The following is a 17628-nucleotide window of genomic DNA, read 5'->3' as shown; positions in this document are numbered from 1 at the left end:
TGTGCAGTCAGTGGAGTGCAATGAGTTATTCTGACAGGTTTGTGCCAGTCAGACGTGGAGCCAAGCCATACGTCCCGACTGATTCCTTTGCTCAGACAGAGATGCACCATAGCACCATCTAGTGGTCACTGTGTTCCCATTCTGTGGATCAGGCTTTCATTGGCAAGAGAACACATTCTCCATTGTTTGGTCTGTCTTTTGGTAAGTGATTTGCCATTATTAAATAAAGACTAAATTAAGGTCCAAGCTGACCGAATTGTCACCATGGCACAGTTTTCAAAGGTTACCCCTATTTTTTATCAACAAATTAAGATATGTTCATGCATTCCCACTTCTTTAAGTTAAGTGCCCAAAAATGCTGTGATGTTATACTCACTTAAACTTTTGTGGAAATGAGGGTATTTTGCATTTGAAATATGTTGACAAGACTTTGATATAAAGAGAAGTCTCCATAAGAGAGGTAGTCAGGAGGAAACTAATGGTGAGGAGGGGGGGGGGGGGGGGGGGGGGTTTAAACTTTTAAAACGTTGAGCTATACATTAAGAGCCTAAGCCTAACAAAATATGCTCTTGAATTTGAAAGTATAATTTAAGTGCTGTGCGGTATCTTCATCCTCTCCCTGGTCCTAGTATTATAATATGTCACAAACGAGTGCACGTCTGAGTTATGTCATGTGCTTCACTTTAGCCAGCCGTCAAAAGGCGTATGGGCCAGCACCCACACCCATGATTTCCTAAACTGGGACACATACTATGCAAACGTAGGCATTATGCGCTGGGCAGTGAGTTTCAGGGGTAGTAGGAGGGGTGGGGGTGCCACTCTATTGTCTGAGTTGCTGGGATGCGGGGGTGCTATGGTATAACCTAGAATGCTTGGGGGGGGGGGGGGGGGGGCGTTTTCTCCATTTTTTTTCGTCCTTTTTTGGGGGGGGCAGGGGGTTGTAGGAGAAGTTTAGGTGGGGGAGTGGGGCCTGTGGGGGGTTGTGTTAGAGGGTGGTGGTGGTGGATGTATTCCCAAGACCATACAATAACTCCCACACAACAGGGGCTTTGTGGAGAGAAGGGGCCAGAGTCCCCTACACCGACTCCCTGACCAGACAACACAGGGCCGAAGCGCAGACACTCTTCGGTAACAATGGTCTGAGTGGGGGGGAAAAAAACTTCAGCATGAATTGTGCCCAAAGTCCTGAGACAAGAGGAACACTCAAGACCTTCTTACGTCCACGGTCCTTAAATATCATGTTTCATATGACAATGGATAATCCTCGACTGAAGCCCAATATAAGCGAACTGAAAGTGAATTATTCCTGTTTGATTCTGACAGATAACACCCACATTCTTGTTTAATCTGTCCCTATGTATACTGTATAAGATTTACATACTACATTTGTCTTGATATACTTGAGGATCTTACTGAAGTGTCAATCTTCTCAGTTTTTCTTTTCAATCTGTGTCAAATTGAAATAACTTGACACGTGGATACATTGTGTCCCTTTTCACACACTAACATGAGGTACAACTCTTATAGCTAGGTGAGCACCTCAAATACATGTAAATGCTATCCCTCACATGCATGAGGGTCAAACATCTACAGTACCCCACTGGGTTGGTTTCACAGTTCCATAGCAGACCCCTTCACACTGGATTGTAAAAAAAAAAAAAAACAGCTTAGCTGTTTTTCCTTTCCCATGATCCTTCGCTCCTTGGGTGTGGAGTGCAATGGACCTCGTCTGTCAGCTCTCGGTGTCAGGAATCATCCCTTCATTTTATTACCGTCCCTCTTTTGTCATCCCACCACCCTTCCCTTCTGTTCTTTCCACCCAGCGGAATTTCACATGCAGGGGAATACAGTGCCGTTTCCTCCCAACACTTCTGCTGGAATTGACCTGTGTGGGTGGGGACTGCAGGCTGTGTACTGAAAGCCCATGGCCCGCCAAGGCAGGAAACTAGTTCGACTGGCTTTTTAAGTAGGGAAGGTGTAACCAGGAGATGAGCTTTAGGGATGGTGTGGTGGGTACTTTCACTCTCATGGAAAGTCGTAAGTCTAGGTCTGTGGGCAGTTTCAATTCTCAAGTAGCCCCACTTGTTTAAAACGCTGAGTGCATGACTTGACTCAACTTCATTGAACTCATCTGATATTGTGAGTGAACTGAGGGGTGCATGTCAAGCTGGCTCCTGCCTTTTGGATAGCATTCTTCTTACGGAAAAAACAAATACCCCCAATTCAACAACTGATCTTCCTGGCTGAAAATATTTCTATTTGTTATTCATATAGCTACGGTTAAAACTTTAAGTCTCTAATAGAACACTCTAATCCTCAGGGTTACTGAACAGCATAAATTCAATTTATGTTCAACAGCTGTCCATTTTAACACTTGTTCAACACAATCAAATAACAGTTGAAGAGGTGACTTGAGGGCCCTAATGAACTTTAGCGTTTAGTTTGCTGGTGTCACTCACTGGAATGTGCCTCTGTAAATGTTTATCTTCCCCGCCCTCCCATAGAATTGAATCTTCCCACCAAATAGCAAAGTTCACAGCAATGCTTGGCAGCAACAGCTTGTGTACAGGCCCAGTACCAATCAAACCTCGGGCCTCTTGCTAGGGCTTCAACTTCCAGAAGAACAGTCAACATACGATCAACAAAACAAGAATGGAAACGCAAGCAGGTTTTTCTTTGTCATTGTTTTTTGACATTATATGCTTTATTTTTTGAACATTCTTTTTCTGTTAATATTTGTACACATTTACAATCTAATGTATTTACATGTCATATGTTATACAGAGTTATACAAAGATCAGAACATCTGACCGGCATTGAAGTACAGTCCCATGTCGACACAGCTTTTAAAGTCCTCCGTCATCCCTCTAGTCACAAATATACCCCTGATCATCCTGAACTGAGGCAGAAGCCATAGAAAGCTAAAAGGCTTAGGATATACTTCTTACTGCATCTTTCCCCCAGCCCATCTGCAATCAAAAGGTAGTAAATTCATAAATTAACCACTGGAATTAAATATTTGCCTTTGGCAGCACCAAGGAGTACATTTCTTTTTTTAAACAGCTGGCAATGTACATATACACACACTTTGAAAATACTGCTGCATTATATATATAAAAAAATAAATACAATGCAATCATTCGGCTAATCCTCTCTAATCCACACTTCAACACACACACACACACATATTTTTTTTCCTTTTAAAATGATAATAATAATAATAATAATAACAACAGCTATAATAGCTTGTCAAGTCTTCCAGGAATGTTAATTTCGGCACGGGAGCGCAATCCACACATAACAGGCGTGCCAACAACTCCCTCACTCAAACACACGGGGCAGAATGAAAATGCCTGCAGCCCATGGGCACATCTAAAACCACTGCACACACACACACACACACTCAGACACACCAGTTAGGCCACGATGGCATATAGCACCAATGTCATGAGTGGGTTTTTCCTAGGATCACATGAAACTTAACTAGTTTCCCAGACACGCACATACACACATGATAAAAATCATATATGTTTTCAGAGCTAGGCAGTTGAATCCTCCTAACTGTGTATCAGCAGCATTTAGCCTTAAGACTGTTTTCACCCAATGTGCGGCCATTTTGTCCCCAACTTTCTTTTGGCCTCTTCTGCATTTTCAGCGCTTACCAATAAGCAAACATCAGTGATTGACAGCCAAGTACTGCCAAGATAGACTGGAAAAAACAGTGCAGTCCAATATAAAATCCCTGAATCCAACACAGGGAGCGGCTCATTTTAACCTGACATTCCTGCACAAGACAGAAAGAGGCACATCTGAGACATGAACACATATAGGGCTTCTTCGCCTGGTCCTCGATTGGCTTAGTGGCTTGTACTGGGGCTCTTCATTGGCTTAGAGGTTTCTCCGTACTCTTGGGTGGGGTCAGTACACCCATGGCAACTGGGGACAGACGGTCTTCATTTTCCTGCTGCCTCACATGAACATCATTCTGCCAAGAGAACACAGTGAGGTCATTAGAGGTCGAACAGATATACATGCAGACATGCAATACCGGTATGGGTCACAGCCACTCTGCACCCACAACTAGTTTACCATTAGCTGAATGGCTCTGCATAAATCTGCATAAAGTGCAATCTGCTCCAAACACATCTGGCTCTTAAGGCCTGTTTGGCCATAGATGATCCTTCACACTCATAGCACATGAAAAATTGGGACAGACATAATATATTATGGGTTCTATGACTGTTTAATTGTAAGTGAACTCTGGGATCTGGGCTTAAGTACATCCTGATAGCCCCCACTTCATACTAAGGGCGATTGTGGAGTGGAGCAACTGGCAATTAACTAGAAGTGATGTCAGAGTGGGACTCACCAGCATGCCCAGGTAGTCTGCGTGCGTCTGGATGTTGTGGCGATCTTCAGTTAGAACCTTACGGAAGTCCTTGAGCTCAGCCTTCTCACGCTCGCTGACCGCCGACATGTAGGGGGCCATCCAGCTTACACAGGCTGCCACATTCTCCCACGTCATACCTGGGCCAAAACAGACCAACCACACTCATGAGCACAAAGACGGCTCCAGAGTTCACAACCATATTCACTTAGGGAGTAACTCAGAACTCCAACGCTACATATGCAACTAAGGCATTATACCAGAACATCGCTAACTCCAAAGTCACAGCTAACTTGCCTTTACTGCTTTTCTATTGACAAAGAGGGGGGGAAAAAACTATTTGGAGAAAATGCAAACAAGCTAAAAAGTATGTCAATTAACTCCTTACCCGATACTTTATGAAGAACTTCAAACGACGAAAAGTGACAAAACGCTGCAGCGGCTAAGACTCCATAGTGGAACTCCAGTGAGTTGATGTCCAACACACACAAATCCAAAAGCTGCAAAAGCAAACACAAAACAGACCTGTCAGTACAATAATCTTTCACTGAGACACAAGTAGATGCAGAGCAGCACGGCAGGCAGTGGAGGAGAGGGAGAACGTGCCTGTGTGATCTGGATGAAGACTTCTTGGGAAAACTGTGGAATGAGGAAGTTGGGGCCATCCCTTAGGGAATCCACCTGTGCATAGAGCTTCAGCCAGGAGATGGCCGTTTCCGGGCAGAGTTCCCACTTCAAGGCCTGAGGAACAAAGAAAGCACACTATGAACAAAAAGATCAACTAGCGTGACAGAAACTTCGAGAGGCAAGCTCAAACACTGAACACACACCACTGACGAAGGTGATGTGTTATGATGAGACCATGTACCTTCAGCACAATAAGCTCCATCCCCAGAATCTCCTCCTCCTCACAAGCACCATCGGTGACGTAGGCAAACTCCTGGAGCTTGGGAGGGTAGATTTCCTGCCAAGACACAAGGATACAGTATAAGCACAGTGGCAAAGCATTGTAAAAATGGTCATAGCAGGATCATACATGGACGCATGATCTGAAAGATTAGTTGTGGCTTAAAGCAAGATACTAGCAATTACAAGGCCAAGAAACAATGATAATAACAACTCTGTAGACTGAAATAGTTGTTTAATAATCATGTAATATTTAACAATCAAGCCAGAGGCCTTGTGGCTACGGCGAACACCACCCGTGGGAATATCCCTAACCTACCCCACTCGCACGAGTACTTTATTGCTTTTATAAAACAATTTTATAGTCCACCAATTAACATTTAAACACACATTTTTTTTTTATTCGCCATTGTTTCTCCGCAACAAAAAAATGGTTCCATTGTCAACATCTTGGTTTGAAATTATAAGAACTTTGAATTGATGGTTGTCCCTAAATTGTATCAACTTGCTATAGAATGTTTCATCGCAGAGTGATTTATTATTAGCTGTGAAAAGTCCGAGTTGGGATGTCCTGGGATATTCCAACTCATGGAACGTCTCTCGTCCAATCAGAAACAGCTAAATAATGCGATAGAACCCAATTGTTTTATAACCTTACACAAATTACAGGATATCATGTTGCTCTGCTTGTAATACGCAGCACAAGAGCATCGTATATATCAGATGAACATCTCATTGCACCAAGTTAAACAGGGCCGTTCCTACCTCCATTTTGGCGGCGATGAATAGGGCCGTGATCCCGATGAGCTGCAGCTGGTTTTTCGGGAGGTCGCTCTGGGTGAGCATGAAGCGGTCGAAGAAGTCCTGGGCCAGGTAAAAGGTCTCCCGATGCAACGAGTACGCCTCACTCACCTGTGTAGAGATTGATTGATCTTTGTTTATTATTAGTGGTATATTGATGAAAAGCACGCTTGGCTGCACTCTGTATGAAAAGTGGTACTCTAGTGTGAATGTTGCTATAGTCATATTTGTTTTTGTAGAGTGAAAACTGAAATTGGCTATCCAGCATCAGCTAAGTGTTAAGCTTAGCTGTTTCCTCCAGTTGTTTACTAGCGTGCGCCAGCTCAACACAAGAGCACACAGGCTCCTGTGGCACGACATGAGAAATGGGTAACCGCTGAGGGTGGGGGGTAGGGGGGGCTGGAGCACCCACACAACAGTTTGTGTTCCCAATTCCAAGAGCCTTTCCCCCCCAGCTCTATGTGTCAACCACTATGTGCTAAGCAAGTGAGCCCCCCAGGAAGACATTGTCGTTTGGGTTGAGTAATATGCCCTGTGACTCATAGTATAGGGATGGTACATTTCAGTAGCATATAGACTCCCTGGGCACTGGATTATCATCTAGGCATTGCCAAAGTCTCTGTTGAGTCTGCACATTATCATGACTATCATACTACATGGGTATAACTATGAAGTAGCTCTCTAAATGGATTATATGGGGCTGCAAGTCGTCAACAACCAGCCACTGTTCTTTAATTGACTTACCTCCATTAGCCAGTCGAGGAGAATGGCCCTCATCTTGGGCTGCAGATTGGGGTGCCTTTCCATGAGACTCTTGTCATGACTGTACTTCAGTTCTTTATTCAGCATTTTAATCCACACATCGTCTGAGCTTGCCCAGCTGTCAATTAGACAATTAACTTAAATTAAAACAAAGATTGCACAAGTCTTTGTTTGTTGGGTACACATGGAAAAGGTGAAAACTGGATTTCACTGAATGAAAGCCATCAAATAAGGAGAGTTAATGACCTATTCAGTTTAGGTGTGCCGCACAGATTTGAATTTATAAGTAGTGAGACACAAAGGTAGCCACAAAGACTAGGCACCAAGAGATGGGCCATTCGCACCTTCTGTGGAGCCAATTGGGGGGACATTTTGGAATAACCCCCAGAAACCCCCTATTCCATGACTTTGAATACAAGGGACCAACCTGAGGCTTGGGAGTGGGGACGGCTTGATGAAAAGATTCTTGAATCTGTAGCGCTTGAAGGAGGAGGTGTTGGTCATGTCCTCTGGCTCCTTGTGAGGTGTTTCAATAAGGACACAGGGACTGACCTCTCCCTCTGGCCATCGGTTCTGAAGACAAGAGTCAGAACCACATTTCAGTATAAAACGGCTAAATACACCTACTACCAACAAAAGCCACTCATGTAGCCATGAATACCATACACATAAGCCATGTTAAAATAAACACAGTAGCTATCTCTTCAGGTCTCTAAAGTGTAAGGCTCAGACAGTACGCATCACATCTACCAAGCTAAAGAAACATCGAAGCAACTGAAGAAATAAAAAAAGCTCCATTCCCAAAATGTATTTTCTTATTATCATTATTTATAATCATATTATCGTTTAAAAAGTACGTGTCTTTGGGGGGGACAAAGAGCGGCTCTAGCGATTACGCGGGCTGTGGAAAAGGGAGGGACTAGACTTGAGGCTGGTCAGTGGCGACTGCGCCAAAACGCATCGATTAGCCCACTGACACAGTTTAGCCAGCACACGTATTAACACACAACCCCACGTTGAGCCAGACAGAGCAATACATTGTAATTCAATCCGTTACGAAACATAATCCAACAAACGGGAAACATATATAGCTCGCTAAAGTCAACAGTATATGGCCACCTCATATGGACCTACCTGAATCTCGTAACTTTGCTTCTTAGCAGCACTTGGCATCTTTTTATTGCACTCCTGCGATATGAAAATCAACGTTAAAATGTGTCCAAATGGGTCACACTAAGCATGAGTAATCACACTTCAATAAAGTTAAATACCGAACAAGATTACCAACAAACCTCAGATTTTCTTTTCCTTGTTAAAGTGGTATTCGTCTCTGGTGCGTTTTCATTTCTTGCTTGGAGAGTAGTGCGACCACTACAAAATTCCAAAAAGCAATGTTGGTGATATGTTTCCACCACAGAACACGCAATACGGTATTCTTTTCCAACCAAGATAGTATCAACTAAAAATGAATTAATGAACAACAAAAATTAATGTTACCTGCGCCTTGACATTTTGTTGATGGTGGTGTCTGGGTGATAAAAAAAAGTACCTAAAAGGGGGACATACTGCATTATTCACAATGAACATAATACCCCACAGTGGGCAAGTTCAAAAACATCGTTACGTTATAAAGCTATTTAAAGATTAGCTAGTGATTAGTTGGTAGGCTAAATTGGATAGCTTACGTTAACTAGCAAACTTCCAAAACCTCAGACCTTAAACCAGGATGGCAACAAAGCCACTCATCGAACTTCAACCCCAACACAAAACCTGACCATAAAGGTACATCATCGATGTTTCTTAGTTAAATAATGTAAAAATGTGAGGTCAACTTTCTGCAACTGACATATTTCTATATCAGTAATCATCAATGTTAACTTACATTAGCTCGAACTCGACGTACAGTCCTACGCGCCAATTTCTATTAAGCGGGAGGACAAGCTGATCACAGCAGGCTAGTGTCCTTATCTTAGCCATCCTACTCCTCACACCAATCAACATTTATTTAAGTTCCCAAACGGTTTAAAACCCACAGTATACATTAGCCTCTCTACTACAAACAATATTTTACACAAGAAGACCGTCCAAGGACACATCACTTCGGTGCCTATCACAGCTACCATCTGCAAGTAGCTTACTAGCTCGCTAACAGAATAAGTTAAGGTGGTGTGCCACGTCCATTCCCAACTTCAGGGCTTTGTCAATTCTATTTTAGTTAGTCTAGTTACACTGAACATGATCTATAGAGGCAGACAGACAGCAACCACAACTATAAACAACTATCCTTAGCTAACGTTATTGATAAAACTGTTTTGTTGCCTATATAGCTAGCTCGTTGTAAACTCTACGTCACTGATATTTTCTTGCCCCCAAAGGTTTTTTTCTGTCTGGCAGCACAAGTTATCTGCATTAAAACCCATAAGCTTTGCACATATGTAATACCATACACATAGTGCACCAAAAGAAGTAAAAAACGAGCACTAACATAGGAATATAAAAGTGAACAGACAGAGACCCCGCCAGCCCTTTCTTTACCTTCGAAGTAGAATGAATGAATGCATCAGCTGGCGCCGGCGCCAAACCTTATATTCGTCCACCACTGGCCAATGCGCATGTGTGTCCGGGGTTACTTTTTGCGCCTTAAATATTAAAATTAAGAACAACAAAGACTAAATGATGTGCTGTCGGATCTTTTTTGTGCAAAACTTTACCAAAGATTCACGAATACTACATAGTTTCGAGACAACAGAAGGATCTGGTTGCGGACTGCTCATCATAACACGTATAGAAGAGTATAGCGATTTTGTATATCTTTTTTCTTTAAAAAGAGCGCTTTCTCTATTTTCCGGTTGGACAGAATGGACGGGGAAGGATTCAGTGTAGCTATAACCATTGATCACATTTTATGTTTTTTTGTTGTAGATGTATTTTAAGCCATGTTTAACTCCAATACCAAACCCCCCAGATGACATTTCCTGATATGGGAGGAGCTTGAGAGTCAGCTAGCCAATAAGAACAGCGAAAGTTTCGGCAACGTGCTTCTACCAGAAAATGTAAACAAACCAATCACACTGTGGAACTTTTTCAGCGAGCCTGGCTGCGAACCTATCTCCAGTTAAATGTAGCCTTCATTTTGAATTAATTACCAATTAACAACATTTAAAAGGCCAACTGGAGTGAAGCATTCTTTTTCGTCTGATCTAAAGAAGGAGATTGATGTCGTAAACTAGCCACTCTGTCTCTCTGCTCTAAAGATTTAAGGCAACGTGCACTCTCTTCCTCGGTGCATGCCAGCAGCCTAATTTCTCTATTCTTTAATTTAAAGGCTAGCGTCCTACGCTCTTCAGATGTGGAACAGTCTAACACAGAATTCTGGTAAATATGTGTCAGTGGCCATGCATTACGGGCAGGTCTACGTTTAAATCATTGATAACTGATGTTTAAACCTTTTCTTTTTTATCTCCCTCTGTTGCCTGGAGGCCTAATATTTCAATGGATGGAATGTGATCGCTGACATTACACATAGACATAGCCTGTAGCCTCTGCTGTTTTGTTGTTGTTTCCATGGACAATTGAAAATGGGACAAACCCATCCAAACTGTAATGAAACGTTTTATTGAAGACTGGTAGCTTACATGGTATTACCAAATAATGAATTTCAGTGAAACAGAGCAGGCTACATAATTGTATCTGCAAATTAAAATGAAAATACAAACAGTCAATGACATTAGTAATGGTTCAAAATAAGTACATCATCTGAAATACAGATAAATAAATGTGACACTAAACCCTACACTTTTGGCAAAGTGCTGTATAATTCCAGTAAACTATAAAAATCAATCAAAAGCATAGTCTAAACACAATGAAAAAAATGCCACAGAAAATACACTTCACACATTTAACAAAAGAGGTCTGCTACATTTCGTGTATAAAAGGTGTACAGAGCAAGTGGTTCACAGAGAAAAACGAGCCCCTGTGCATATAAATTCGCTTTTTGTTTATGGTTGTGTCCTTTCTGGACTTTCAAGTTCTTCGTAAATGCATTGTCATACTGTTTTAACCTGGAAGGCACGTGATCAACACAATTCAAGGCAAAAATAATGGTATCCCTGTGATAAACATGACAAAGTGAGAGAAAGGAGAGAAAAGGGGGGTTTGTCCGGCATAATTAATGGAAAAATGGAAACCATTTGCACAGTTCCCATTCCCTTCGTGTTTTGCACCCCCCCCCCCCCCCCCCCCCGACATCCGAACAATGTCATGACACAAACACTGTTTTAACAGAAGCAAATTCTGGAGATTGATAGTTGTGTCAAATGAACTGAGTAACAAATAAGGATAGGAAACTGCGTATGTTGTTTACAGTCATGCTAGAACATCACACACAGCCACATACACAACGACAATTGTCCTAAATAGCTAAATACACGTTCTAGTGTCTTGCGTATGTCACTAACTGCTTGAAGAACAACAACAACAACAAAAAAGTAACAATCAAACAATACATATTGAGCAAATAATAGTCATTTGCAATGGATCTAAGAGCAACAGAAAAATAACAGGTGAATCTGGAAGGTGCATGATGTCCACAGTCATTCCTTACTGCCCTTTCCTTCACGAGAGTTCGGTCTAGGCGGAACAGTCCTAGCCCTCTGATGTCCACATATTATAAGGGCTATTCATAGAGAAGTAAGGAATGACAACAGATAACAGTAGGAAAGACTGCTGCTCTGAGAACCGCTACGCTTGTATTGGATAAGGATTGCTAGAAGATAATGAAACCAAATCAGACAAACATGGAACCATGGAAAGGTAACTGTACTGTACAAATAATAAAAAAAAACACTAACAGTTCCACTCCATCTTCATACGTTTTAACAGTCAATTAAGGGGAAAGAAGCATCATTTTCACAGTCCACAGCAAGCATCTAACTTCTGTTCTGCTTTAAGAAAAGCACTTTTTTTCTCCTTTAAGAAGTTCCACGGGTTACAAACATATCCACAAGGCATTATACACATTTTGATAATTTTTAGAGGTTTGTCTAGACAATTAACATCCATCAAGTAATCTGCATTTTAGTAAAAGGTGAATAGTCCTGACCCTGAGAAGTGTACTGCAGATTTCCAAGTTACAAGAGAGATACAATATTCAAAAACCTTTTTTTTTTTCATTGTTTTTCACTGTTCTGGAATCTAGACCTACACAACCATACAATGAACCACATAATTTAAAGATCAAAACAAAAACCAACTGTGGTTTACGTACATACAAGGAATAACATACACGCATACACAAACTTCATACTGATATGTAATATATAAGCCATCTTTTTTTCTTTTCAAAAAATATTTTAGGAATTTTTTTTCCATTTTATATATATTTTACATATTTTTATTATTCAAACATGGCTGTTAGTGAAACAACCATTATTGAACCATAAGTTTTTATTTTTTTCAATTCACAAAATAAAAGTTTAAGTACTAACCTACAGATATCACAGTGACATTTGCTCACTCCTAGACAGATTGTGTTACTAGCCTGAAGATGTCATTATGGCTTTGAATCGACACTGAGAAACTACACTGCCATTTTGTGTGGTAACTGTTCTTCATGGCCAGGCACTATAAGATGATCGCCTGGCTCTTGGCAGTTGAGCACCAGTTGAGGCTTATAAAGAAGGCAAAAATCCCATCTGCTTAACTGCTTAACTAACCAAACAATCCCACGTTCTGCTCAACACCAGCTTCAGACATGGCATTTCCATGTTTCTGATGCACACACACACACACACACAGACACACACACACTTGTTTGTTTCTAATCACAACTCAAAGCAGAGAATATGTGGAGTGGGGTTGGGGGCGCTCCTGCCTGAAAAGCCTTCAAACTATCTATCCAGATGCGAGCAAACCTGCTGTAAATAAAGTGACCTATGGTTTAAAGGCTCTGATTTGCGAGGGACTCCATTACAAAGACATATTCCTGGCCATGGAGGTGGCGGTCTGGAGAGCTGATTGTGGGTCTGAAGGAGGGCAGGTGATAGGGAAGAGGGCGACTGGGGCAGCTTCAGTAGTTGAAGTGCCTCTGACCAGGCTGATGGACCAGCCCACTGGTCGACTTGGCCTGACGGGCTCGGCCCTCACGGAGCAGGTTGAAGCGGCGCAGGGCGTTCCGGGAGAGGTTTGGCCGCTCCATGTTTTCCTGGAGGCGCTGAGCGAGACGGCCATGTTTGACCTGTGCCAGGAGGTTGGCATGTGCGGCCAAGGCAGCTGCATAGCAGCCAGTAGAATGGCTTGCCCGGCGCTGGACTTCAGTCCTTAGGAGGGGAGAAACAGAGCTGAAAATTAGACAAAAACACAAATCAAATATTTCGTCCTATACCTCGACTGAACTACCTTTCCAGAAACGATTTGATTTAGTCATTTTTGGTTGACTGCAAGGGTTGTATCGTGTTGACTGAATCGTATATTTCAAGGTATTGGGGTTAGCAAACAGTGACAAAAACACTATTTTGGACATATTAAGAAATAACTGTCACATAGATCAATAAATGATTCAAAATCCATTTTTATTTAATAGGGCTTGTTCAGAAAAAGAAAAAAAACGCTGGTATCTTACCTGTGCAGGGATGGCTCGCAAGAGCTCTCCTTTGCCAGGGGGCGGGTGACATGACGAGGGTTGTGGAAAGCATAGACGGACATGCTCGGGTGCTCGATCAGCAGGTTCTCCAGGGGGCTGGTCTCCAGTAGGACCTGATTACGCCCCCCAGCGGTGAAGCACGGCGGTGGGGTGATAAACCAGCTCTCCTCCAGCGCGCAGCTTGACGACTCCCCATCTTCCTCCTCCTCTTCGCTTGCCGCCTCCAGCCGTAAGAAACCGCCGTCCTCTGGGTCCAGGTCGGTGTCGGTTGCCGAATCCAGCGAGGAGCAGGAGTAGGAGCGAAGCGGGTGGTCAGGAGAGGGGGCCTCGAGGTCTTCCAGGTCCTCTGGGCGCACCTCAATCAGGCCAGGCCCACAGAAGGGTGCACAAGCCTCTGCTACAGACGGAAGAAAAAACAAGGCAAGGGTCAGTACAATAAGCCCAATTACCAGGCTGCACAAAGTTTAACATAGTTAAATATAGTATCAGACAGAGGCTGAAAATGGTACCAAAAGCCAGTGTTACTATTACCAGTAAAGAGATAAGATGGTTTCTGTTCAGAAAGTTTAAATTCTGGTTCAAGGACTTAACCTAGTGGATGAAAAAATATCGTAGAGACCGGTAGCAAAATTTGGGCGTTTCATATGTGAGGGAGCTTATGCCTTTGCTTATGCTTAAGCTATTTTACATAGTAAAACTGCACAATGAATGGCATTCGTTATTTGGAGTATTAGAATAACATCAACTAGTAAACAATTACCCAAAAGTGGAACAAAGGGAGAGGGGACGCTGATATAAGCACATTGAGAAACTGCACTTACATATCCTGCCCTTAGAGGGCGCAAGGGCATCTAGCAAAGTCAAACACTAACACGGTCAATCAAACTCTTGGACCACTTATCTACATTTATGTCCATAGCTGGCAGCTTCATGGGTATGGCAGAACTCAGGAGATTCTCAAAATGTATTACTTATCCTTAGACCGTAGTACAGCATGTAGCCCAGTCACAATGGGGTGGTTGGTATATACCAGCCCAATTTTTAGGGCCAAAAATACATTCTGATCTAAATTTTTATCATCCAAATGACACTAACCCTCCCACTACACCCGAAACCGAGGCCCACACCCTCTTCTGCTTGTTCTGCCCAAAGGTTTGGTGCATAACTATGAACTGCTCCACAGCATGACCTCCCACACCACGGGCCTAACAGATTGTGTGTCCACAGGATGTCTCCTTGCTGAGAGCAGCAAACATTTGGGTGAGAATGGCTGGTAATCCTAACTGCATTTGCTGACCCCTTAACCAGTTTAGGGGCCCATCAACGGGGCGTGCTTCCTGAAGCCAATTAACCTCTAATCCGCTCAATCAGGTGAGGCAGCAATGGTGACTGAGCAACCCAGAATACACAAAACTCAGGGCTTCTCATCTATTGGGTACGCAGTGACAAGCTTCAGATTGAAGCTCTTGTGGCTACCGATGCTCTTGTGGCTACCGATGGAGAAATAAAATGTCTATGTTCTAGCCAGGACATGTGCATTTGAGCAGCTCCTCTGCAGCATGTCTGTGATACTTCCCAGGGATGGACCAATCTTCATGTTTTCAAGCAGATGTTTTGAGGTGCTTGCCCAGACCCACCCGAGATGGAATTATATGGACATTTAATATTGGATGCGTATAGTAGCCTATATAGCCTACATTATATATAATCACTAGCCTAACACTAGATTGAATTGCTGTACTTTAAGCAACCAATACTCAAAAAGTGACATTGCAAGGTTATTATCTGTTAGGAAGCAGCTTTTTTTAAACATGAAATTACATTATTTCACAACCATTCATTGATGGAGATCAGCTACAGTATGTATATTTTGGCATTTGGGCAGCAAGGACAAAATGTGCCTAAATGTTGTTGTTGCTGTTGCTGTAGCCTTTCTTAAAATGTTAACAACTAGTAGACTAGCTGAGAAGACGAAGGAGAGGGGGCAGACTTTGTAGCTGACATTTTTTCTTAGAGAGGGTCGAAGCATCTCCTCATAGAGTTATGAGTTAAAAATATTGCGTTATTTTAGATTGTTGTTAATATTAACTGGGATGATAAAAAATGATGTGTACCCTAAGCTCAATCGGTTTCCCTCGCCAGCAATGTACACTGGCTACTCAAATGTTTAACTATGGTCAGCCCCTTCTTCATTACAGAACTCAATGAAATAACATACATACATCACATAAGTTGAAGTCGTTCATTCATCCTTTGTTGTGGTATTTATTCATTGTCTTTATCCAGAAACAAAGCATTGTGATTGTCATTGTCTATCTTTGTTTACTATGTTGTCACAGATTGCAACATGATGTTGCGACTTGCATTTGACCTTTGTCTCTCACCTACTCTGTTCCAATTGGTTATTGACATTGCAGATGGGATTTTGAGAGAGCAGAGGGAAGTCTGCCGGCCAATTAGAAATATAGAATAACTAGCCCAGCCTCAGAATCAGCTTGTCTCAGGTGCCCGGGCAAGTAATTTTTCCACCCTGCTTCCTTACTACAAATGAACAGTAGCTGAACTAGAACTTTGAGGCCTAGAGAGAACAGGGAATTTCCACACTTTTCTTGTTCTTCCTGACATGCTGGTAAATTTGTTTTTGAGCAGTGCTTCTATTTTCATCTTTTTCGTATTTATAATAGGAGATGGCACAGCCTCTGAGATGCTGATGGAAACTTTTGAACTCCGGTGTCAGGCGATTCAAATAGCTGTGCCACAGTCTATGTGTTACCAAATGATGATGGCCAATGGCTGCAGCCTAAAATAGCATCTCCCTCCTTCTTGAAGCTAGCCTTACCTTAATAAGAACACCTACGCTAGTGAATTGGCATGAAGTACGTCAAGGGCTATGACTACAGTGGTCTTGGAAATAATCTTGACCCTTGGCCCAAGCAAGACACACCGCAAGCCAGACCCTCCACACACACACGCACAGAAAAAAAATATTTTTTAAAGACACTGGCTGTTTGCCTGGTGCACAGTAGCATCTTGGTGTCTGCCATAAAGTCTCTCTTCAGGGGCACAAGTGTTATCAAGCTAACCCATGCAGTCAAACTTAGCTGAAGTCCGTCAAGACCATTTCATATATATAAGCCATAAGAGAAGTAGGCAGTGAGCACACTGCTCGCTAGTCTATTTTGGGGTACCCCCATCTAGGACATGAACTGTAATAACATTGAAAAGATGTTTTCACCTATGATTTACAGAAGGAGGTAAAACACAGAAGCAGATTACTGATGACAATGCCTATTGGGGTCTAAAGTTGTGACGACTTGTGCTACTAGAGTAGTGCTCAAAGCCAGGTGAGTTATAGTTTTATGCAACATCCAATGTTAGTTGCATATTTTTTTTCAGTTAATGTGTGTGGGGGTGGGGAAGCAGAGGTTGACTCACCTAGGCAGTTCACCAAGATCCACTCATCGTCCTCCTCTTTGTCATCGCAGCCTGGCTGGGCCATGCCTCCACGAACGTCCTCTTCAGTGTCCCCAAACAGGATGCTGGTGAACCTCTGGAACATGGTGGTGGTGGCGACTGTGGCTGCGGACCTGGAGGGCTGGGACAACGCTGGGCTGGTCGGACCCGCGGGCGATGGGAGAGGGTGGGGGTGCTTTGGTCATCAGCTGCTGAAACCGCTGCTTGGAGAAGTTTCCCGGAAGGTATGGAGGTGCATGAGGGGCAAGGTGCTCATCTGACGAGGAGGTCTCTCTGAAGTTCACTCATAGCCGTTTCCCAAAGTGTGCAGAACAAACACAAAATATAGAAAGGCCTAGAAGAACCAAAGGCAAAAATAACAATTCCCACATTATATCATGTGTAATAACATAGTACACTCAAGTAACAACACAATATTTTACTGGGGCATAGGCTGTTGTGAATGTTCCTTCATGTTATTTTGGCATTCCTAATAAATATAAACATAAACTTCACAACAGCCAGCTCAAAAAACATAAATAAGTTAACTTAAGTGATGATTCCAGTGTTCAATGATCAGCATTAGCCTATAGCAGAACAGAATGCTAATATTTGCTTAGAATGGCATATCTGATGTTTACGAATAGGGTGTGCGTGAAACCAGACCAACAAGATAACA

At 42.6% G+C, this 17628-nt stretch overlaps 2 protein-coding genes across 3 annotated transcripts; both read right to left on the bottom strand.

Annotated features, from left to right (window-relative positions):
• Positions 1-3880: 3880 nt before the first annotated feature.
• On the bottom strand, positions 3881-8443 carry ccne2 (cyclin E2; the record flags this gene model as incomplete). Its single annotated transcript, XM_080858303.1, is given in 12 exon segments — positions 3881-3985; positions 4370-4527; positions 4776-4887; positions 4994-5128; positions 5256-5351; positions 6059-6205; positions 6839-6974; positions 7284-7429; positions 7991-8044; positions 8149-8227; positions 8354-8416; positions 8418-8443. Coding segments are annotated over 12 exon segments (1257 nt in total).
• A 2642-nt stretch (positions 8444-11085) lies between these two features.
• Positions 11086-17064, bottom strand: tp53inp1 (tumor protein p53 inducible nuclear protein 1). 2 transcript variants are annotated; one of them, XM_080857690.1, is made up of 3 exons: positions 16932-17064; positions 13476-13893; positions 11086-13194 (listed from the first exon to the last, which is right to left on the bottom strand). In XM_080857690.1, the coding sequence occupies exons 1-3, from the start codon at positions 17053-17055 to the stop codon at positions 12924-12926; spliced, it is 813 nt and encodes a 270-aa protein (XP_080713816.1). In that variant the 5' UTR covers positions 17056-17064; the 3' UTR covers positions 11086-12923. The 2 variants fall into 2 exon arrangements, with proteins under 2 accessions (XP_080713816.1, XP_080713817.1); XM_080857691.1 differs by having other exon boundaries at positions 11086-13173.
• Between the last annotated feature and the right edge of the window lie 564 nt (positions 17065-17628).

This window comes from Sprattus sprattus (assembly GCF_963457725.1).
Source record: "Sprattus sprattus genome assembly, chromosome: 19".
NCBI classification, from domain to species: Eukaryota; Metazoa; Chordata; class Actinopteri; order Clupeiformes; family Clupeidae; genus Sprattus; species Sprattus sprattus.
The sequence above is the reverse complement of the archived record's forward strand: the minus strand, read 5'-3'. Positions and strand labels throughout refer to the sequence as shown.

Coding starts and splice junctions, on each gene's coding strand:
- tp53inp1 (XM_080857690.1), bottom strand. CDS start 17,055: ATGTTCCAGAGGTTCACCAGCATCCTGTTTGGGGACACTGAAGAGGAC. Junction 13,894..16,931: donor GATCTTGGTGAACTGCCTAG/GTGAGTCAACCT, acceptor TTCCGTCTGTAG/CAGAGGCTTGTGCACCCTTC. Junction 13,195..13,475: donor TGCGAGCCATCCCTGCACAG/GTAAGATACCAG, acceptor TCTAATTTTCAG/CTCTGTTTCTCCCCTCCTAA.